Genomic DNA, 24,417 nt, shown 5'->3' with positions numbered 1-24,417 from the left:
ACCAACAATTGCATGTAGATTGCGGCAGATAAAAATTTTGAAAAACGGACGGTATGGACTTGGTCTATTGTGTGCGGAATGCTTAAGTCACTTTCACCTCAGCGCACTGGCGCACTTGTGTTCCGAGATTGGGAAGTGGCGGCCAGCTGTCATGGACACAGCCCAATCTGTCCCTTAATTACAGATGGGTGCACGGGTCGTATATAATAATCAGTACCAGTATTATTGCTGACATCTAAAAATTTTGCTTGCTTGCAATCAATGAGAAATTTCTATGATGTTGCGGCCTGCAGGAACAAATAACACACACTAGTTTTATTTTTTGTCTCCTCCCCCTCTCTTGCCACTTTATGACTCACCCCAATTTTAAAGTCCCCAGGTTAGGTATGTGTGAACGTTTATTATAACACCAGTTGGTAAGTTGCTTTGAGTCAGTTTAAGAAAACTTCTATTTTTCAAAACTCTAATTCAAACCTAATTCATGGGTCCTATCTAGTTTCAATTATCAACAGCCAACCATAATTGAAAGTACCATTTTTCTTATCTCTTGAGAAATACGCCGGCCTCTTTGGCATGGCCAGGACAGGAATGGGAACATTGCATTCAGAAGAACAAGAGTTGATGCATGTAAAAGAGGGTCTGAAGGCAAAGCAGTGGGCCTGAATCATGCATTGTATTCTAAACCACATGCATCCTGAGGCAAGCTGGTGAAATGTTAGTGCCCTCAGTGGTGTCAAAAGTTTGAGTTGTAATTATTTTGTGTCACTTTTTATTGAAGGCTCTGGGTTTGCCCTAATAAGCATATGGGTACAAGGTTAATTCCCATTCGTGGCAGCCACACTTCAATGACACACACAAAAAAATTACACATTATCTTCCCCTATGGGAAACCAGGACGGGATGCGAAAACATCACAGGGGTACGATCGAGTTCCATTTCGTATCACTTGGCAACACAACCCAGTAAAAGTGAGAGTTGAGTGAATTCATTGAGAAGAAAGTAGATGTTTTTACGGGGTTAGAACGCTGACGTTCCATTTCAGCGTACCGAGCTCATGTTGCTTCTTTAGAAGTTTCCAACCGAATGTGATGTTTACATTTGGCTTTCTTGGCACGAAGTTTGTGGTCTGCTTCCCTACGCTGACGTTTACGTTTGTCTTCCTGAACCTTCCTCTGCTCCGCCGCAGTAGCGGTGCCACAGGAACTAGCGCTGAGGTTGACATGTTCATGGCTTTTCGCACATAGTTGCACAAAAAGAATGACGAAATCACAACAAATGCGCGTTTTTTTATTGTGCTGGGATACATGCGCCACCCTCAGGCATACCCTTCTAGAAAGAGTGAGAGAGTTACGTGCAATGATTTACTGCGCTGTACCTGTAGCAGGGAGAGGGAGTACACATTTGCATAGGAGAGGAGAATGCACTTGGGCAGTATGGGCGCAGATGCCGCAGAATGGACACTGGCCCAAATATAAGATGCTTTCACATCTAAAAACGTCAGTGTAGTTTGTTTGAGCAGAGATTATTAAAGTACCAGAGATAATAAAATAATATAGTCATTTGAAGTTGCCCACTTTAGAGATCCTCTTAATCATATTGGGATTTTCGACGCTTGGAATTCCTCTTTCGATCCCTGCCGGCGGCAAGTTATATTTTCGTCCACTTTTCTTTCTTCACATTTACATTGCAGTCACTTGTAATACCATCTCCTATACTTTCCTTGGCATTTTTGTCTGTTCTTATAATATTGTGTCTAACAAAGAAACTGAGCCCTTCAATTTACACTTCTTTCATTCATATTAGGGCTCTTGTTTTGGCAGACTTTATGCCTTCAGGTAGTATGCGAGGGATTATTGGTAAGCTGCTAGCTGGTAATAAGATCATGAGCTACATGACACCAACAAGCAAAAAAATGAGTGGTCCACACTCGCCGTAATGGCTACTGGTGGCGCTGACTGACGCTTCCACAGTTAAATGCGCATATGTACCCTATAAAGTGGATGGAGGGATGACCACCACTGTAGCTTAGGGTAAGAGCGTTGGACACGTTATTAGAAGGACGCAGGTTCAATCCCTGCTGGCTGCAAGTTATTTTTTCGTTGACTTTTCTTTCTTCACAATTACATTTTAGTCACTTGTAATACTGTATCGTGTGGCGGACGCGCCGCACGGAGAACACAGGGCATGGCGCTGAAGCGTTGGCTGACAAGACGTACGCAGCAGCCCGTAGCCAAGCAGGAACCTTTTTATGTACACAAGCATGCTATTATACACATATGTACAACGCCCTCTAGGGGCCAGCCAACTGGTTCCAAAACCAGAACCGAAATCACGACACCACATCATCTTCATTTCGAGGGGGGGACCCCACATCATCATCCCCCCTTGAAATGAAGATGATGTGGGCTCCTCCACGCAACCAACGCACAATAATAGAATGCACAGGATACTCAGAAAAGGAAAAAAAATGTACAACATAACAGCTGAAGATATATACAGCAAACACACTAAAATGCAAAGGTAATGCACACTTGAGAAGGAATAACATCATCACATCCTTCTCCCCTTGAATAGAAAGCATGGGGGGGGGGGGGGGTAACACTAACACAAGCACACCCTGCACGTAACACAATGAAGGATACGAATGTATAGCAAACACACTATCAAACCAAGCAAGCGACACGAAAGCAAGGCACAGTGCAAAATATACGGCCCATCATCCGAGGATGTCCGCATAGTCACTGCGATGTTTACGTGTACGGCGCCGACGCCTGTAATGGGGCCATTTCAGCGACAGCCGTCTGAATTGTCGCCGCCCACAGCAGTCTGGTAAAGCGAATGAATAGGCCCATGAGCTCTGTATCCAGGGTACTTTCGGCATAGTCGGGCCCGGAACAGGCAGGTAACGATGCTCCGAAGAGGCATGGCTCGGCGCCACTGATGCAGAACCCGTGCCGAGAGCAGGAACGGATACAATCAGGGTAGACGCGACCAGTGGAAGCATCTCGACAGCACGTAGAATAGAGACTGACTCCGGAATCACGGCTGGAATGCTTGGCGGATGCACCTTTGGTGGACACTGAATAGACACAGTCTCCCGAAGATGATCACCAGTCTGAAGTACAGCCGGAGCAGGAGGAACAGCATGTAGAACGGGAGCAGGCACAAGCCAAGGATGGACAGCTGATGCAGGAAGAGCATGAGCAGCAGCGGCAGACTGGATCAGAACAGCCATCCTCGCAGCAGCGCTCCCAGTCGAATCAGGTGGAACCATGGTACGCTCAACTGAGGTGGAACTGGTACGCTCAGCTGGGACGCTATCAGGTGCAGCGCATGTGAGCATGTTCTCAGTCCGAGCAGGGATCGTCGCTGCTTATGAAGTTGAAGTATAGCCCAGTAGAATTTGCGAAATTTCTGCAGACCTTGGAGGGGCCGATGGCACAGCAGAATTGGAAGCATAACGTTGTAGCAGTATGGGTCGAGGAGGACAAATGCCGTGGCGTTGATGCTCGTGTTGCATAATCGAGTCGGCCTGCGGAGCAGCCAGCTGCTGCAACGCTTGGTCGATGCGCTCCTCTTCCCTGGCATGTTCCAATGCTGACTGGACTGTGAAAGTGTCCCCTATCTGACCGAATGACCTTAGCAGGTCAAGGTCATGCAGGCCGTGCAAAATCTAGTCCTGCACCATTGTTTCTGCTGCGGTGCCGAAATCGTAGTTGTTGGCCAACTGCTGCAGCACCAGAATGAATTGGACAAGTCTTGTCCGGTTCTTGAACTCTCCGCCGGAATCGGGCCCGGACGCAGAAAGCGTCTTTAGGCGACGCGAAGTATGCGTCCAGAACGGCTAAGGCCTACTGGTACGCGTCGCGTGTTGCGCCATCTCCTGAAGCCTGGACACCGTCAAGCAGCATCTGCTCGTCAGCAGCCTTGTAGTATGCTTGTAATCCCTCCACTACAAGTGTGTTGAGCAGCAACGCCTTCTTAGCATCTGGCGTAGCCTCCAGAGTGGCCGTGTTGATGTACACTTGCACGACAGGACGCCATGTCTTCCAGGAAATTGGAGGCATGCCAGAGCATTGCAGGAACGGAGGTGGTGGAATTGCGGGGAACATGCTGCTGCCGAGACAGACTGGATGCAGAGAGAATAAAAGTGGAGCCGCCCCTCGTGCAAAGGTCTGGAATCTGCAGTCTCGGTGGTCACGAACTGGTGATCCACAGAACTGAAGTATTGGTGGGCTGTATCCAGGGTGGTGAACACGGTAGCACTAGTAGCAAAAAGTCGTATGCTTACCTGTACATTATATACATATGTACAACACCCTCTAGGGGCCAGCCAACCAGTTCCAACACCACAACGGAAACCACGACACCACAAATACCACCCCCTATACTTTCCTTGGCATTATTGTCTGTTAGTTTTTGTTCATATTGTGTCCAACAAAGAAAACAAGCCCTTAAATTTACACTTCTTTCCTGCTGTTTAATAAGTAATTTTTAACCCGGTCTTTTGATTGATATGGGGGGTTTAACATCCAAAACCACCATATGATTATGAGAGACGCCGTAGTGGAGGGGCTCTGGAAATTTCAACCACGTGGGGTTCTTTAACGTGCACCCAAGTTTGAGCATACAGGCCTACAGTATTTCTGCCTCCAAAGAAAATGCAGCCGCCACAGCCAGGATTCGATCTCGCGACCTGCGGGTCAGCAGCCGAGTACCTTAGCCACTAGACCACCACGGCGGGGCTAACCCGATCTTTTAGCTTCCAAGTATTTTTACTTAAGGTAATGAAATTAATGCAGTTTTGGCCTGTGTGGTCAAATAATAGTTAATAAATAAAAAGATGAATAAATATGGTGGTGCAAATATACAAAAATTTTTGGACGCTGAATCGAATAGTGTTCCATACATGTTGGTACTCGTATCGAATAATGCGGAGTCGACACTCTGAATATTTCTTTTATAATAATCGGCACAGACAGGGAGAATGCGAAAGCAATAGAATGCTGGAACATGAAGGAATTATTTTGTTTGAAAGCATTGAATTGCCAAGTGTATGCACCCACAGTTTTCACGAGACTATTGATACTATGTTTGTCACCTAAAAAATGTATTACCATGAGGAAGGTGATTTTGTTCACTTCTTTCAGCGACGCATCAGAATGCTCTCTCACAAGATTCCACTATACATTTACTTGAATAACAACAGATTCCTGTGTTTTTTTTTTTTCTATGAATTTTTATTGCAGGTGCAGTATTCAACATCAATGTTTACTTGCTTTTGGTGCCAAGGCCCATGCTGTAATAGCTGGTTTATCTGTTACATTCTATTTGGCATCATTACAATTTTATTTGTATTTATTTCAGGCCTAAAATTCACTATTCATGAACACACACAAATAAATCGAGAGGCTTGTTACTGTGACGACCCAGGATTTGAAAGTAGGCGACACTCTGGACGCGGTGGGGTACTTGATGCGTTTGTGAGTGGCTGCCAAAGCTTTAGGCCTAATAAACCTGTTAACTCAGACATATGACTCCAATATTGGGCTAAATATACCCGCGGTTTAATATGTATATGTGTGAGTGGTGGGTCCAGAATTATGTCAATATTCTTTTTTGCACAAGTGAGAGAATTGTGCGCATGTGCTAGGGCACTTTTGTTTATCATTCGGTGATGAAGTGGACTGGACTGGGAAGCCCAAGCAAGGTGTAGGCTCTAAATATTTGGTAGCACATGACTCGGCCTTACATGAACGCAAGTGTTGCAAAATAGGAGGTGCCATTTCAGTTGAGACCTTTTTTCTGCATATTCTTCTTGTACATTGTACTATAAAATAATAAAACCTAATTTCATTGATTGAAAATACAGTAATAATGACAGCAATGTACAAATGGCAAGTTTTGTTGTCTATAACTTCCGCAAGAGCGCACGCTTTATGGCCTTCTTCAGAGGTGCAACAGCTGTGCCAATGGCACCAATTTGGTACAATTCTCCATTGTTGCGCCGAGCTGTGCAATTTCAACAAATGAAATTTGTTGAAATTGCACCACGTCATACCAAAATGCCCAACCAGCCTCAAAATTTTCTCAGTTGAGCTAACTTTATTGAGAAATAGTGGCCACATTGGCCACCTGCATTTGGCATCATCAATCAAATCAAGCATGCAGGCTTTAACCTTAAGCCACGATGTAAGTTACATACTGGTTAGGTGGGGACACTTGCGAGATGCGGTCGACCAGATAAAGCATTAGATGAAGTAACTACGCCACGCACTCATCTGTCTGCTGACCATAGCGGATATCTATCGGAGGGACGAGGGAACTTAGAACAGAAAAAAAAAGTTTTGCCGTAGCCACTAAAACTAATAAACAATAATAAATTTCCTAGTCAGCAAATGCGGTATTGGCATGTTAGGAACATATTCCGCGTTTTTCATGTGCAAACATGGTCAATGTGCTGCGAACACTGTCACTGCCAGCCACCACGTTGGTTGCTGTGGCAACGATACATAAATAATTTTTCTGGCTTGAAATTGCATTGTCCCGGCATAGCCGGCGTTGTCGCCGGGCCAAAGGTCGCCCACTGTTGTTACTTTATATGGTCAAAGGCACCTTGCAAGCGATATGAGAAATGGTTCCCTAAACCTAACCCCACCTGAAAATTAAAAAAAAGGAGAGTAAGGGCGGTTGTGGTGGTTCGAAAATTGCTTGACCTTGTTGTGACTCGCGCAGATAGTTGCTTAAAGAACAGGGTAAGCCCTATACCAGCCATGTAGTTAGACGAAGTTTATGCACCTTTTTCTCCATTACCATAAGCGCTACAGTAATTTGTGCTACAGTATCATTGTGATCCCGAGCCATTCCTCTTTTTACTGAAGCATATTTAGCACTGAACATTGTAATGCTCATTTTTTGTGAATTTTTCACTTCTGGTACCTAGTTATCATGCGACAATAGCTATTGGATGTCGTCTTGCAGAAGAGGACATGCTCACGAAACAGTAATTCTGCTTCACCATATTTCCTATTAGTACTTTATGTAAATTCTACTGGCCGAAACTTATAATTTTAGACACTGTGGTTGCTGAGAAAAAGGAGCATATTACAAAAAAAAACATGTTGTTAGATAAGACATGTTGTTAGATAATCACATCTGCATTATTTCAAAAGTACTACAAGAGAACAGTGATTTGATGGACCTGTTCGTGGGGCACCAGCCAGATACTCATCAGCAATATCTTTTTCTTTTATTTTATGTTGGAATGTCTTGCCTGACGAGCCTCATTTGTCACCTGCACAGTACGGTCGGTGCAGTTCAGGAGTGCGTAAGCCCTGCGCTGTGTAGTGCCCTGGAGAAATTTCAAAATAGTTCAGCCTATTCACATGGGCTATACTGCTATCATTAAAAGTGAACACAGCATCAAGAGTGCATATTTACAGTGTTTGGTGCCCAAGGAAAACATTGTTTTGGAGCGCGCTTCCGCACAACAATCCGATGACCCAATATGGTTTTGAAATTTTCCATGGATGCATTCAGCAAGTAATTTTCAATGAGCTAGTTGCAGGTAATTTAGCTTAACAGCCCCAATAACAGATGTTTACAGTTGTTCTTTATGAATGAATGGTCCACCGTTCAACTGTACTTTGTTGAATTTACACCAAGTTTCAGTGTTCTTCAATTGATTGGTATTATTTGATGCAATGTGGAATTATATGGACCGGACAGCGCTTTGCATGTCCTCCAAGCTGGCCCTATATCTTCTAATGGCCCGACCATAATAGTGTTGGTGCTTGCCAATGATGACACCACTAAGACGTCCCCGACCAGATATAGATTTTCTAACAGAAAGCTTCATGCCTCGGCTTTCTTTCATTTTCGCAGTTTGGGCCGTATTTTTGTCTAAATGTGCCAAATGCATTCCAGCTTCCAAACGTAACTTCTCCATATGGCTATGATGCTTGAAGTGCAAGGAATCTCTTGCTACAAAAGAATGGTGGCATGGCAGGCCGCTGCACAAGTTTTGAAATATGCCATTTTTAGAGCGAAGAAATCGTACTGAGACAAACAAACGACTGTTTCTGGTTCAGAAAAAGCTACAGATTTTAGATAATGCAAAAAGAAAAAAGGGATTTTTTTCAATATTTTTGTTTACCCTGTCTTCTTAAGCCACCTTCGCCGCAGTACACTGAAGTACCGCGAAAAAGTAATTAACGATTTGAAAGTGGCTACTGTAGCGATAGTCGTGGCATAGAGTTTCCTAAAAGGAAACTCCATGACTCATGGGACATAGCAAATTTTGTTAATTACTAAAGCTCGTATGTGCTGCATAACTTTGAGGACTAGTATGACCGCTGACGTCTGAAAAAAGTTACTGGTAATCATTTGAAGCAGCGAATGATGTTTCTACTGCCCTAAAGACAAAAAAAAAACTTGTGTGCCAGTTTTTTTGTTTTTTTTTTTCCGCCACCCCTACTCTTTGGTTTGCGAATATCTCGATTATCAAGGCTGCGACCAGCTTGACAAAGTTCAATATTAGTTCACAGAGTCTGTCAAAGAATTCAACAGGTGCAGCAAATGCTAATGTGGACTTCATTGTGTGCTCATAGCAGTGCTCATGTTCCCTCTGTACAATTTAGGCTAGTTGCGCGCACGCACAACTAGCCTAAAACTAGTGCGCACACGCATACACGTGTGCGCACGCACACACACTTTCTACGTGTAAGTCTTTTTTATACTACTCCAAATTTGAAATTTTAGTTCACCAAAAGTAACATTGTCCTGCTTCGAAAATGGCTCCAAATTCCATGTTGGCTGTTGCGCCTCTGTTTCTATGAAATTCATCAGGGAAGAGGGAATAAATACCTACTGCACTCATACATGCTGGCTGATCTGACTTTTTTTTTTTGTCCAATTTATTATCTATTATCTTTGGCAGGATGATAAAGGAGTTCAAATCGTTTTCAAATAATCTGTGCCAAAAGCTGGGAATTTTAGCAGAAAAGTAAGTTTTCCTTGTGTTTCTATTTGTTTTGCCAGAGATGGATGACTAGCTTTGCTTGCATAGTCTTATTTTGAGAGCTCAATAGGTACATTGAGCTAGCTTCATAAAATCATTGTCGTAACCCAGGGTTATTGTTTATTGGTGATTTGTCTAAAATAACAAGCATAGTTATCCTAGTTCCTTTAGCATGGCCTTTTTTCCTTTTTCCTTTCATTTCTTATATTAGCTCTTTGTCAGGTGTAATTTGCATTTGTTAAAGGATCAGTCAACAGGCTCTAAAACGCGCGGAAAAAGCTCACCTTTTTGCTGTGCGTGACCAACCTCCTTCCACGCGCAGTGACGTCAACTCGACGATCGCTGATGTGACGCAGCATGCAGCTCTTCGATCGGTCTAAACCAGATCTCAAAAACAGTAATGAAGTCAATGCCGCTGATCACGGAGTTGACGTCACTGCACGTGAAAGGAGCTTGGTCACGCGCAGGAAAATTGCGCGAGCTTTTCCTGCACGTTTCGAAGCCTGATGACTGGCCCTTTAAGAGGCTTCAGCAGTGCGGTACTACATAGTCAGACCTTGACAGAACAAACCTCCATGTAATAAAATCATCATTAATTTAATCTCACAATCCATAGCTCCATTGAAATTTTTTTTCTGCTAATTCTTGCAGTTCAGGTTTAAAGGGGCCATGACACAGCTCCCAACATTTTATAGTTTACAGTGAAAACTAGAAATAGCAGTGAAAACTAGACGTAGACTAGACGTAGAGGGTCTACTGTGCCTATATGTGTATGTAAAGCAGGCCATAGGAGAACATTTCAGTGCAACACAAGCGTTATAAATCGCCAGATGTATATCCCACGTACCGCTGGCAACCACCTTTTTTTCCATGGTGCTCCTGACGTCATGTGTTAGAAGAAGTGAAGCGGTCATCTTCTACCAAAGTTTCAGTTGCCGCTAATCATTCAGTTTCATCACCAAGTTGAAGAAAGCTAAAATATCTCAATTTCATGCACTGCTTACCACATAACAATATTGTTTACGAGAATACAGAGGCTTGCACAGCTACCTGCTTGTTATTTCATGGCTCGCGAGTGCATCACTGTTGCCCAACGCTCAAACCGCTCACCTGTTTATATTCAATTATAAATTAAGTGCTTTACCAAGTGGGCTGAAGTATCCCCGGCTTAATTGTGAATGCACAAGGATTAGCCCATATAACACACATCATGATTTAAAACTGGGTGATGCAGCCTCTTTAAGTCTTAATGCACACACATGCCCAATCCCTCAATGACAAATGAAACATTAGTAAAGAGAAACTTACCTTTTACAGGTGACTATCTGCACAGCAACATTGCTGGTGAAAAAGTAATTAAGTTCAAAGCGTTCTGTGGCAAGGCTTTTTGTTGCGTTAAAGTAAACTGTGCCCCCTATCTCGCCAGCCAATCATTGATCACAACTTAGGTGTGATGGACATTTTAAATAGTGACAAAAAGCTCTTTTTAGCAAATACAGTGCAATGCAAAACCATGTTGTCACTGCATGTATAAGTAAAGCAACAGTTAAGGGAAGATGACCACTTGATGAGATGAATAATTCTTGAACATGTGTTGTCACTGGAGCCAATGTTTCAACAAGTCATCTTGCCATTACAACAAGGCATTAACTGCCTACCTTAGCACATGTGTGTATGCTTTGTACACTCTCCCCTGGTAAAAACAAGAGGAGAGCAAACACTCAAAAACCGGGCTGAAGGCTGAGGAGAAAGGGGTGGATATTGAGATAAGCTGGCGTGCTGAATTGTGTCAGTAAAAAAAAAAGCAGAAGCACAATAGTAATAAAAAAAAAGTGTGGGGAAGAGCCTGCATCAGAAAACCAGAAGAGGAGACAGGTATTTCTTTGAATCATAGTTTTCAAAAGCAAGCATCCTGTAAAAATGAGTTTCGTGATGATATGATCAGGACAGTTAGAAATTCTTAGAAGAAAGGCTTAACTCTCAGTGGTTTTCACTGTGTATCTATCATATCCGAGTTAAGTTCAATGGCCCCCTTTGAAACCTTTATACCTTTTGGCTGGGATGTATTAAACTTGTGAATAATATATGGCTCCCATATCTTACACAAAGACAACTTAATTGAGGTGACAGTGCGATATGAAACGAATTGAAAACTTGCAATCTGTTTGACAACTATACTTCAGAAAACTAGTACCAAAGCGAAAGTGCAGTGTTACCACCATCCCTGTCAATACAGCTGTCAAAGTTCCAATAAACAGCCTTGAAGTCTAAAAATAGGAATGTAGAGAAATACTATGCACAATCATGCTGCTGCAAGATATTTGCGAATAAGGAAGTTACAGGGGTTAGAACATTAATTTCAGCTCGTTTCAAATTTTCACAAGGTCTCGCCACCCTTCTCCACGAAAGGGAGGGGGAAGGGTGGCTCATTGTTGTGCCTCTGCCCGCTTTGGCTACGTGACAAGATGTCAACAATACATCATAAGCATGCAGCAAGTGGCTGAGCAGAGCTCCCCCCACATGAGCACGTGTCACGGAGGCACGGTGCAAAGAGCACCGTTGTCCTTGCAGTAAAGTAATGAGGCACCTCTTTATCTGGGAGGCTTTCATCTTAGCTATACCACTTCTTTCAGTAGTCTTGGGCTCTACAAAATGGCAGAGGGCAGCACAGATAATAATTCCATAGATTGACGTACCTTCGGAATCGACGTTGTGTGAAACATCCAGAAAAAAGGTGACCGTTTTGTAATTGTTTATTGAGCAACACATTATGAAATGGTGCTAAATATATGAAAAAGTTTTGTACGCACAAACATAAATTGAACAGTCCCACATGTTTTACATGACCAGTTGTTTACACTTGCACATTGGTGCCAACAGTAACATGAGTAGACTGATTTTAAGAGAATGTTGAAGAGACCAGGATAATGGGTTCTATTTAAGAGGAGTCTCATTCACTGAGAGATAAACAGGGGTACAATATTCAATTATGAAATCAATTATATTAAAGGCAGTTGTTTCGTTTAGGCAGCAATTTTATTTAAGAGAGTTTCGTTTAATAGGAGTCTACTGTATTAGGGACACGAAAAGTGGTAAGCTGATATGAAAGGCTTGTGCTCAGGAGGATGGTAACCCTGGACACTGCTACATAAATTAACTTTAGTGGATGGCAGTTAATGACAACTCACAATAACCCGACGGGACGTCTGTATCATAGGAGTACATATATGATGTTTATAAAATTTAATAGCCAGCATTGCAAACCCAATTGAGCTTTCACTAACATTGATCTTGCTTCATCTTGCTAGGAAGCGCAGCCACTATTACAAAGAACACACAACACAAGCGCTTACACTAACACTAACAAGCACAACACTAACATTGCACCTCAATAGTGTATATTTTCCAAAGCAGTACCGAGAAGTGGCGTGGCTCTGTAGTAGAATACTTGATTGCCATGCAGAATGCTTGGGTTCGATTCCTACTGGGACCCCGATGTTCTTTGGGTCAGCGCTGCTGGTACCAGTTTTTCTTAACACTCTCTTTACCAATGTCTGTTGCAGTTTCTCAGTACAGATAAACTTTCAGTCACCTATGGCGCATACCCACTTACCAGTGGCACATACCCGTGGGTATGTGCCACTGTTTGACAGATAGTTAGATGATGTATGCAACAGGATTGTGAGATTATTCATGTCATGACCAGCAGGTAATATTCGTCAAACCATCTTCTCCTGTCATACTATTTTTAGTTCACACCAAGTTGTTCAGGTAAATTGATTGATTTGTGGGGTTTAACGTCCCAAAATCATCATATAGTTACGAGCAACGCGCAATAAATGGTTTCATGCGCAACACGTGAAGCACCTTCACCGCCTGCGCAGCGTGCTTGAGGCTATCCGATCAGCGGACCTCACACTAAAGCCATAGAAGTGCCACTTCGGCTATAAAGAACTAAAATTTCTTGGACATGTAGTTAGCGCCGAAGGAATCCGGCCCGATCCGGACAAGCTTGCCGCTGTTGCCGTATTACCAGCTCCTGTCGATAAGACAGCCGTCCGGCGCTTCCTTGGTTTGTGCGCCTACTATCGCCGGTTCATTCATGGCTTTTCACAGAAAGCAGAACCTCTGACTCGTCTCACAAGGGACGACACGCCGTTTGGCTGGGAAAACGAGCAACAAGCAGCTTTTGATGAGCTGCGACAGCGCATGCAATCAGTGCCCTTTCTCGCTCATTGCGATGATGATGCTGACACGGAGGTCCATACCGACGCTAGTAACATTGGGCTCGGTGCAGGGCTCGTTCAGCGTCAAGAGGACGCCGAAAGAGTCATAGCCTACGCCAGCCGCTCTCTATCCCGTGCCGAGGCGAATTATTCCACTACGGAGAAAGAGTGCCTCGCAGTCGTGTGGGCAATCACAAAGTTTCGCCCGTACCTTTATGGTCGTCCCTTCAAGATAGTGACGGACCATCACGCGCTCTGTTGGTTGGCAAGCCTGCGAGACCCTTCAGGACGGCTAGCACGGTGGAGCTTGCGGCTGCAGGAATTTGATGTCACCATCGTCCATAAGTCCATCCGTAAGCATGAAGACGCTGACACACTGTCACGCGCACCCCTTCATGCCATCAGTCAGCGAGCAGAGGAAGACGAAGGCTTCCTGGGCGCCGTTAGCGCATCAGACTTGAGCAAACGGCAGCGAGATGACGCAAAGATTCGTCCAATCATTGATCATTTAGAGGGCCAGGGCGCTATCATACCACGTTATTTATCCCGCTCGTTGACGTCGTTCTGCCTGCGAGACGGTGTGCTGTACAAGAAGAATGCTCGTTCGAACAGCCGTGCTTACCTCCTGGTGGTTCCTCGAGACATGCGAGACGGCGTCCTCTTCGCTTTCCATGACGAACCCACATCCGGTCATCTGGGCTACTCAAGGACACTTGCCAGAGTGAGCGAGAGGTACTATTGGCCAGGACTTTCAGCAAGCATCAAGAAGTATGTCAAGAGCTGTCGGGAATGTCAGCGCCGAAAGCAACCGTCTGTTAAACCAGCCGGTTTACTTCAGCCCATCGAAGCACCCTGCATGCCGTTCGACCAAGTCGGCATGGACATTCTCGGGCCATTTCCCCTGGCTGCAGACAGCAACAAATGGGTGATCGTCGCGACCGACTATTTGACACGCTACGCTGAGATGCAGGCGATCCCACGAGCCACGGCTTCTGAGGTAGCACAATTTTTCGTGCGCCACATCGTGTTACGACACGGTGCTCCTTCCAGTGTAATAACGGACAGAGGGACGGCATTCACGGCGCAGCTTACGGACGAAGTTTTCAAACTGAGCAACACCAGTCATCGAAGGATAACTGTGTACCACCCGCAAACCAACGGACTTACCGAGCGACTGAATAAGACCCTCGCAGACATGATCTCAATGTACATCGACGTACAGCACAAAACATGGGACCGGATCTTATCTTACGTGACCTTCGCGTATAATACCGCCGTGCAAGAGACCACGCGATTCACGCCATTTCGGCTTCTCTACGGCCGCGAAGTGCAGACCATGCTAGACTCTTTGCTACCGTGTCAAGACGAAGACGAGTTGGCAACTGACGCCGAAGAATTCGCAGAGCGTGCTGAGGAAGCCCGGCAACTCGCGCGACTGCACATCGGCCAGCAAGATGTCGTTCATGTGTTGCGCATGAAATCATTTATTGCGCGTTGCTCGTAACTTTTCCTATACCGTGCAGCATTCGTTGTGTTTTTTGTTTATTTGTGTGAACTTGCTTTCTCGTTCATTGACGTTTCTTATATTGGCACGCTCTTCAATTTTTACTTTCACTTTATCCGAATTTCCAATTTCTTTTTCACGTGCCTATGTAGTAGCATCGCGGTGATGCTATGTACTTTTCTTTCCTCTTTTTGGGACTTGTTTTTTTTTCTTTTCGGAAGGGGGGATAATGCCACCAGCACGTAGTGGGTCGACAGCAAGAGCGGCTCTCAATCTGGATGAAAAAGAAGATTGCGTGCTTCTTCTCTGCTCAAGAGCCAGCCACCACTGACGCATCATCCTAGAGATTGCTACCCGGTGGTTTAATAAATCCCCCAGTACTTGTAACTCATCGTGACAATATGATTATGAGAGACGCCGTAGTGGAGGGCTCCGGAAATTTCGACCACCTGGGGTTCTTTAACGTGCACCCAAATCTGAGCACAGGGGCCTACAACATTTCTACCTCCATCGGAAATGCAGCCGCCGCAGCCGAGTTAAGGGGGTGACCACAAGAGCACCCATGCGTAGGCAGCTAGATAGACAGACAGGCAGACAGTCACTAAATGTGCCTGGAGTACACAAAAAAATACTTCACATTTAAAAGACTACCAAGCCTACGCGATACACGCAGCACTGTCACAGCAAAAGCTAGAAGAGTAGCCTTTCAGAGTCTTCTTTAACACTTTTTGGGTAGCTGCTGCAAGCACATTTGCAGGGTACCCACTACGCTATCAATCATTGTGTAGTAGGCAGGCATTTACTGTGCCATTCTTTGTCATTCTTCTGAGAACCGTGGTACACATTGCTCACTTTCAAGAAATTTTGTGCAATTAGTTTTCATGCTGTGGCTGACGACGATGATGAATTATGCCGGAAGCTTTTGTAGTCCGGGGCACGATCCCCCACAGTGGGTATGCGTCACAGTCAATAGGTGAACAAGATCAAGCTTTTATAATGGGTTGGAACAATCAACGATCCACTCATTGTGCAATTCGCAATATGTGACACCTGGTTGTTCCCTTGCTGTTCTAAAACGCTTTATAACTTGTATTAATGCCATTCCTTTCCCGATATGAAGTCTGCCTAAGGTCAGTTGGCTAAGGAGTCGTAGGAACCAGCATGGCTCGGTGGTAGAATACTGGGCTGGCATGCAAGGGATGCTGGTTCGAATCCCATTAAGTCCTTCGTGATTCTTTATTTTAGATTTAAGTTTTTTTTTTTCTTATTTCATGCGATAGAAGTTACGGACACCGGCGACGGCGAACAACTACCACGCGGCACGTGACCCTTATTGTGATCCCATAGCCGCTTTCGCTGTAAAATGCAGACTGCATGGCCATATCTACATCACTTCAGGACCAAGGCACCATCTTTAGGGCAAGGGACCAGCCGACAAGCTCAGGGGCACATAGAGTTGCCCATGGGCAAGTTCACGTCACTGTGCATATGAGGGGCATTAGTCAGAGGGGAAGAGGCGAGGGAATCGTTTTTTGAAATGAATGGTCTGCGCAGTGCTGTAATTGGAAAATGTGATCGCTGAGGTCTACTCTACGAATTGGTGAGCTTGCTTGTAGAGTCCAAAAAAAAAAAAAAATAGGCAGAGCCTGTTTACTGGCCCTTTAACATGCTTACAGGTACATGTTTCTGTGATGAGAACCTGAAACACTCTTACTTATGATCTCAATAATTCGGGGGTTGTATGATTTCGATTGTGTTTATAGTAATTAAGATGTTAAATCTTGCATGCGGACAAATGCGTAGAATCGCCTTATGGACTCTTTGAAGCTTCTATACAAAGCTCATAAATATACTATGTAACAATGGCATGGCTCTTCAAACTTTATTGAGTTTTATACTGATGTAGTTTGAAAGAGTTTGCTGGCTCCCATGTAAAAAACTTAAAAGATTTATAGTAGACAGGGAGCAAACTTGCTGCATTTACTATTCCTAGAAAAATCATGTGTACCACTTATTAAACAGCAGCAACTATAAAACTGCTTAATCTCTGCTTTTTTGATCTTAGCTTTTGCATGCTCTATATTTCTTTGTCAGCACTTACTGAAGGTTGCCTTGCAAGCTAGTCACTGTGTACTATTACATCCTGTGCAGTTGCATATCTGTTGAGAATGTGCAGTTGCATATCTGCTGAGAATGCCTGTAGATCAACTGCTTCATAGCTTTTTGTCTAGTGATAGCATTAAAGTTTTCCTGTTCCTTTTGCAGTGAAATGCCTCATGATGGTCCGACTAAAAAGCTGTATCTGGTGCGTACTTCCAGTGTGTACAAGAAAATCAGTGGACCACTGTGATTCAAAGCTAATTTATTTTTCTGAGACTGTGATCAGAAGCTCAGTTGTTCTTTTTTATGGTCATCACTATAGTTATTATAATGTCATTTTTATTCTCTTTGGGCCAACATTAGAAAAAAAGAACAATGCAATCACACAAAATCATCAAATAGACGAATAGCATAAAGAAGAAACTGGAGTTAGTGCTGCTTGCTCGGGAGCCTTATCCAGAATAAAGTAAAATGACAGAAAGTAGTGGAAAAGGAAAAGGTCAACTATAGCACACCCATTTATTACATACAATGAAAAAAACAAGGACTTATGTTTCTTCATTTGTGCAGTGTCATTGCAACATAAACAGAAGGAAAAAACCTGCCATGGTGGCTTACCAAGGCTAAACTGTTGCACTACTGACCACAGGCTCATTATCCGGCCATGGTGGCTGCATTTCAAAAGGGGGCGAAACACAGAAATGCCTGTGTGTACTTAGATTTACGTGAATTTTCGAAGAGCTCCAGGTGATCAAAATATAATTTTGAGTCTGCACCTTACAATCATATTGTGGTTTGGCACACCGAATTGCAGAATTCAATCAAAAAGAAGTACAGTTTGCTGATCTGTAGTTTGAAGGGGATCTGGTCACAGGGCCACCTTTATAAGATCAATCCTTGGCCTGCTACCTGTATTAAAAGTCTGAGTGATCCTACGGTTGCTTGGTGGAAAAGTTTGCAATAGATAGCGAATGGGAAAAACTAGCAAAAAAAAAAGTCAACTTAAGTTAAGAGCTATAAAAGTTGCCAAAAGTAGTATCATGTCAGTGTGCTCAAATTTAAAGCATTTTCAGATGAGTGACTAAATGCAAAAGCCTCATGACTAAAATGTAGATCAGCACAGCATCAAGAAATTCAAGCAAAGGTAGTTGACATTAGCAATGATTTTATTGCTGGACGACAAAATTTCTTGAGCTGTTGCAAAATTGACTCTTCACCTTTCTTGTGCGACTTGTGGCAGCAATGAAAATCGGTACGCTGTAAGTGTGTTCAAAATCACAGTGGCTGACATTGAGGCATGAACAGTTGTCATTGTGGAATCGTTTCATGCGTGAGGAAAAATTTGATCCGTTAATATTCCCGGGTCACAGCTAGCACTTCTATCTATTAAATAGTACAAGCTGTTCTGCAGACATCCGAATCTCAATCTTTTTAAGTGCAGAGCGCTCTTGATGCAGAGTGCAACGAAGTATCCTGTTCCTTTTGAATTTCAGTTCAAAGTTGCTTTCACAAGTAGGTGGTCTGCAAACTGAGGCTCCCAACAAGTTGTCCTCGGAACCAAGCCACGTATATAAAAACTCATAATTTTGTGCACTGAAAGTGCTAAATTAGATTTTGGTACCTGGAAATGTAGCTTAGCCACCATGTTCTGACACCCTATATTCGGAATGCCAGTGGCTGTGAAATCACCATATATGGATAACTTAGCCCACACGAAAAGAACAAAAACTATCCAGTGGGGGCCAATATGTTTTTTCTGCTGCTACCGCCCTTAGAAAATAGCCAAATGGGTGCAATGTAGCTTAAGCTGGTGACCCACGGGATTAGATCTCAGCCACAGTGGCTGCATTTTTATAGAACAAAATGTGTGAGGCCCATGTGCTTAGATTTAGGTGCATGTTAAGGAAAGCCAGGTGGTCAAAATTTTCAGAGCCCCCTACTACTCTCTTTCTCATAATTATATCCTGGTTTTGGGATGTGAAGCATAACAATTATTACTTGACGTGCTGATTTTTGGAACACTAATGTTCGAAAGCAGGATACAGCAAGTTTAATTGCAGCACATCATTTCACATTTTAAATGCTGTTGCACATAGTAGCTAATTGCTATGATGTGCTTAATGTGGCTCAAACGAAAGGAGAACCGTACAATGCAGGGGCACTATGCTGCGCCTAAAGAACTTGCCCAATGAGGGGGAAGGGGGAGGGAGAACGCAGGCCATGCTGAAGAAGCATCTCTCAGTAACATCTATATTTCGAGCCTGAGTTTGGCTTTGCAAGTAGTCTGGCCTACCTGAGTTGCTCAAGCCCTGCTCAGGCCTGAGTTGAGAGGTTATTAAGCTGCTCGGCCTGCGAGCTGAGCCAGTCACAAGCTTTCGGGCCACCCGAAGCCATTTAGTTGGACTTTGCTATTGTGTCTGGGTTGAAGTGGCCCCGATACCGACGAAGAAGAAGAACAAAGCGCCACAGCATGCCAACGCTGCTAGCGGCAGCCACCCACGACTTGGGCGCCTCGAACCGAGATAAAGAACCGTCTGCCTAGAACATCTCGTCGTCACTAACTGCTTTATTCACAACTATGTACACATACGCCTCATACGCACCCTAGCGGTGCATGCCACAATACATAGCTGCCGTTCGAGATGCCACCTCGCAACTAAAACTGAAAACGAAACTGAACTGAATAGCACAACACAACATTTTCATTTCACTAATGTTGAGTCATGGTGTACAAAACTTATTGTCCACATTGGCTTTTGTCTTACTGCTTCATTGAACACTGCGAACACTTCTCATCTTCCTATTTCTGTATGCCTTTCACCCAATTAGTCATTATTGTGTAGCAACTATTGTGGTTTTAGTTGATTATAATAATTTGAAGTACTTGACAGGAATGCTACTTCGCAAAAGTAATATACATATGGAGTTATGAAATGGCAAAAAAACAGTGCTTTCTGTGCAGTTTTATTTTTTATTGCAATCATTTATTGTTATTTGCTGTTACTTTCTTTGAAGACTCATAACAGCCAAGCCGTAAAGGCTAAAGAGGCAACGATGGCAGTCGATGAAGCTGAAGAATGGCTTCAAAGACTGGTGAGTTGCGCACCAAAGTTTGCTTTCAGTTTTTACATTTTTGCTGGGGGAGCCTGCCACAGGGAGGGGGCACTGACTGTACCAGATTCTCAAGCACATAGAAATGATGGAATGAGTTTTCATTGATCTGATTGATGGAATTTCTTTGGTGATGATGATGGACTCTTGCCTTGAATATCTGTGAAGCTTGCCTGCAGTAGCAGTGTACATTCATTCCCACAAGGAATAGTTGCCTGAATACCGGATAGGTGGACCGCTCTTAAATGCTGTTTTTTTTTTGCTCGTTTGTTTGTCACGGTGCTTTTACTTTTTTGCATTTTGCTTCTGAAGTGTAATGTAATGTAGAGGCATTATTGCAGCACTATTAGTAGTAATGCAATTGAAGTACTTGTGCGAAAAATTTATAAGTGTTCATCTCGACATTTTCTTTTTTGAAAGTATGCAAGAAAACTAATGATCAAGAGGCATTGCCACTAAAGCATTGTTCTTGATCAAACTGTTGTGGTCGCGTTTAGATGGAGGCAAAATGGTAAAGGCCCGTGTCGTGTGTGATGTCAGAGCATGTTAAAGAACACCAGATGGCCAAAATTTTCAGAGCCCTCTACTACGGTGACGCTCATAGTCACAACTCGATTTGAGATGTAAAACCTCACATATAACTGTTATAATTGGTTAAAAAGTTTGTCGTGTTTAGACTTATAAGATTTATTAGCTGTCAGCTTGACTTATTATGCACATATTCTGCTTTAGTGCCGCAAGACATTGCATAAAAGTGCCTGTATGCATTCTTCACTGTCTACATTCATGTCCTTATTAAATCCATATTTCTGCAACTTCTTCGTATATATTTGTTTTGTTTACAACTCACCAGTATTGTGTATTTAGGGTGATTGTTACCTGCAATGAAGTGCCTTTACTACTGTGTTCTCTAGTTTATCGCACTGCAGCATCATGACATTTGTCGTGCAGAATAGATTTATTCATGGTATTGCCACTGATAAAGGTGTGTGGTTGTAGTAACACCGTACGATTTGGATTATTGTAAGAGCATGTGCACATATTCGTCTTAATAGGATAGAGCACAGACGGGTGCTTTGTGCACAAAGATGATCAAACACAGAAAGAGAGAAAGTGAGTGAAAGAAATGGAGGACAGAATATATTTCAAGTTTAAAAATTAAAATTAAGAACAAGGCATTGATTTATTGAAAAACATCTAGACATTGAAAACTAATAAAATGGCTTTTGGTTACTATCTATGAAATTCGGAAGGAATTAAGGTGAAGGGCTTAGCACATATCAACGCTAAGGTAATTCGTAATGCATACTAATGGGATGAGCAAACTTGACAGAAATAGTAAATACATGCTTTACTGGTAGTCGTATGAAATTTCATTCCTTTCAGACAGCCAGACTTTTTTAATATGTTTCAGCTGGTTTGGACTTTAGAAATTATAAAAAATATCTCCCTGTGACCAATCTTGCTTACAGCTATGGCAAACAGTTCTTATGCTAGAATATATCGTATTTACTCGCCTAATGAACCCACCTTTTTTTTTTTTTCAGAAAAGTTCACGCCTGTTCTGGGGGGGGGGGGGGGGTCATATTGCGGGGGAAGAAAAGTCCCAGGAGTTATTACAGCGAAGTTTTCTTTTCGCGTGGCTGTTTTGCTTGTTTTGGTCCGCGCAGTGCGTGAAGTAGACATTTACGATTAAAAAGGGTGAACTGTTATTAATTATTCTTATTAATTGGTTCTGTACTACTTGAAGGAATGCCAAATGAGTGTTTCAGGTGTTACCCCAGAACATTATGCCATAATTAATATGGGAATGAACAAGGAAGTAGAAGAGTGACAGTTATGTGGCACGTGTGACATATGGATGATTTTTAATTAGAGTACAGATACTGTATGCTATTTTATTTTTGATGTGGGAAATATGATTATGTATTCAAGTAAGAGTCAATAGAAATTCCAAGAAAAGATTAGCAGAGACTGGGAGGAATCGAGTGCAAGCCAAAAGTTAAAGAAGGAAAGGATGCTGAATATTTTTGATGCAATGAAAATACAAATTTAGCCATGGTTGCATTAATAGTAAACAAATTCACACTGCACCAACTTGAAACATTCCTCAAGTCAGTGCTTAGCTTCTCAACGAGAAGTGAAATGTTTTTCTTAGATGTAAGTATCGTAGTGTCATCGACATCAGAATGGAATTAGTGTAGGACAGGCAATTAAATTCAAATCATTAATATAGATCATCAATATAGATAAAAAATAGGAGTATTCCCAAAATGGATTTTTGAGGGATTTTCGTAGATAATTCTTTAGAATATACATTAGAAATTGACACAAGTTGAACGCGGTTATGTTGGTAGATATTTAGTAACTCTATAGGGCCACATACACTGATTGCTTCAAGTTTAGTAAAGAGAATACTATGATTGAAGCTGTCGAATGCTTTTGTTAGATCGATGAATACTGATCATGGAAATAAACCTGCCTCAACGATTTTTTTAGTTGATCAGTTAGATGAATGAGTGCCAGATGAGTAGAGAAATGATCACAAGAGCCGTACTGATGAGGTGACAGAATATTAAATTTATTAAGGTAATATGATAGGCGCACTCCAGTTAACTTCCTGAGAACTTTACCAAAAAAGGGCAGAATGCAAATGGGTCGGTAATTATGAATTATTGTGCTATAACCTTCTTTAAAAACTGTGGTAATTCACTGCATTTAAGCTCATTAGGTAACATGCCAGTTTTGAATATCAAATTCGTAATGAAACACACAATGTCAAAAATTAAGTGTAAAATTAATTTGATATGAGCAGGCAGGACTTCTTCAATTCCTGCACTGATGAATTCGAGGTGTTGTATGACACCATATATTTCTTCAGGAGTAGTGGGAAAGAAAAAAAATAGTGAGAGGCATCTAAGTGGTGTGATTTGTGTGGGAAAAGGTGAGTCAACGCTAAAAAAAGTAGGAACTGAAGGCGTCAGCTTTGTGAATAGGTGAGTTATATTCAATGTTATCGAATATGATTCTGCATACGTGGTGTTGAGCATTCCTGTTTGTTGCTAGTGCACGCAAAATTTTTTACTTGTGAGTCAGCGCTCGTGTGATCTGTTTCTTTGTCCTTTGTCTGTGCTGTATTGCATGCCTGAACATGTTAGCTTACCAACTCACTAAGCTTGCTGCATAAATTTTGGATGTATATTGCTGCATGTCGCATGCCTTCAATGTAGGCAAAGAAAGCAATCGTCACCTTATATGGCTTCGTACATAGAGCAACATATCCTAGTTGCATACAGATATTCTGTGTTTGGTTTATTATATATTTTCAATTCCTGAGTATTGATGCTGCAGTACTGCTGTCCTGTGAGTTTGCTGAATGAAGTACCATGTCGACTCATAAATTTTAGCAAGTTTTTTCACAAGCTGCGAGATAATTGGTTCTTAAAGGGACATCAAAGTCAAATTTTAAGTTGTCATTGATTGTTGGATTAGTGTTTGAGAAACCTCGTAGTGCTTATTTTGTCCCAAGGAAATGCTTATTTTGAAAAAAAAAATTATTTTTTAGTGGTTGGCACAGCATTAGCACAATTTGAATCGCACGCCTGAAAGGGCTTCATGACATTTGCCTGGCCAAGCGTTGCTTGCCTTTACTGCCCAGCAGCTGGCTCTGGTGTTTTTGCTCTGAAGGGCATATTACACTACACATGTATGTGGCTTTTTTTTTTTTTTTTTAACTTTCCGTTAGGGCAACTTTCATGAGTGCGCAAGGCACACACAGTACTATGTGATAACGAAACTACCACTGAGATGCACCCTCGCAAGCGAGGTGCAGCCCTGCAGAAACGAAACTTTTGCACAACTTTTGCGTTCTTCACTGCAAGGTCAAATTATCTCCCTCTTCTTCTTTTAATGAATCAAACACACAAGCAGAATTCTGTTATGTCATGCACTGCTTCTTTTTTTTTTAAATCATAACTAGCTTGAATACCAGTGATAATTTGTACTCTGGACTCTTGATGTGATCGGGCACATTCCAAAGCGTCCCACTGGTGGCGCATAGTGTCCTACATTTACCTTAGTCTCTATTGCTAGAGCACTGCTACTGATGATATATTGCTTTAGACATTATCAAACATAATGCACAATATCAAACTAACTTATCATTAACATTATCAAACTAACTTGCACAATATTAAAACTTTTAAAAACTGAAATTGAGCCTCTGTACAAAAGTCCTATTTCTTTTCGTTCAAAGGAACTCACAACAACTTTGAGTAGTAGCAGGACTTGACTTTCGGCAGGATGCAAGTCTCAACCCTTCAAATACAAAACATTTAAAGATGTATTATACTTAGAGCATATAATATAAGCTGTCATAACAAGCTTTTAAGCTTAATAAATTGAATTGATCTTAACAAAATGAAAAGGAGTTATGCAACACTTTTTCAAGTAGCTAT

At 42.5% G+C, this 24,417-nt stretch overlaps 1 protein-coding gene and 1 long non-coding RNA gene across 13 annotated transcripts in view; one reads left to right on the top strand and one right to left on the bottom strand.

The window, feature by feature from the left end:
- The window catches only part of LOC142775787 (uncharacterized), a 51,968-nt gene that overhangs the window by 21,141 nt on the left and 6,410 nt on the right, over positions 1-24,417 (top strand). For 2 of the 12 annotated variants that reach the window (XM_075877839.1, XM_075877838.1), the window contains 3 exons: positions 8,939-9,004; positions 17,015-17,054; positions 19,865-21,503. In XM_075877839.1, coding sequence (XP_075733954.1) covers positions 8,939-9,004; positions 17,015-17,054; positions 19,865-20,068 — 310 coding nt within the window. In that variant the 3' untranslated portion in view covers positions 20,069-21,503. The other 10 variants (XR_012887010.1, XR_012887017.1, XR_012887013.1 and 7 more) reach the window with 9 other exon arrangements.
- LOC142775788 (uncharacterized) lies at positions 1,267-19,397 on the bottom strand. Its single transcript, XR_012887019.1, has 2 exons — positions 19,143-19,397; positions 1,267-4,265 (listed from the first exon to the last, which is right to left on the bottom strand). It is a non-coding gene; the product is annotated as an uncharacterized LOC142775788 (long non-coding RNA).

The sequence above is a fragment of the Rhipicephalus microplus genome, chromosome X, assembly GCF_043290135.1.
Source record: "Rhipicephalus microplus isolate Deutch F79 chromosome X, USDA_Rmic, whole genome shotgun sequence".
Lineage (NCBI taxonomy): Eukaryota > Metazoa > Arthropoda > Arachnida > Ixodida > Ixodidae > Rhipicephalus > Rhipicephalus microplus.
This window is presented reverse-complemented; position numbering and strand designations above follow the sequence as displayed.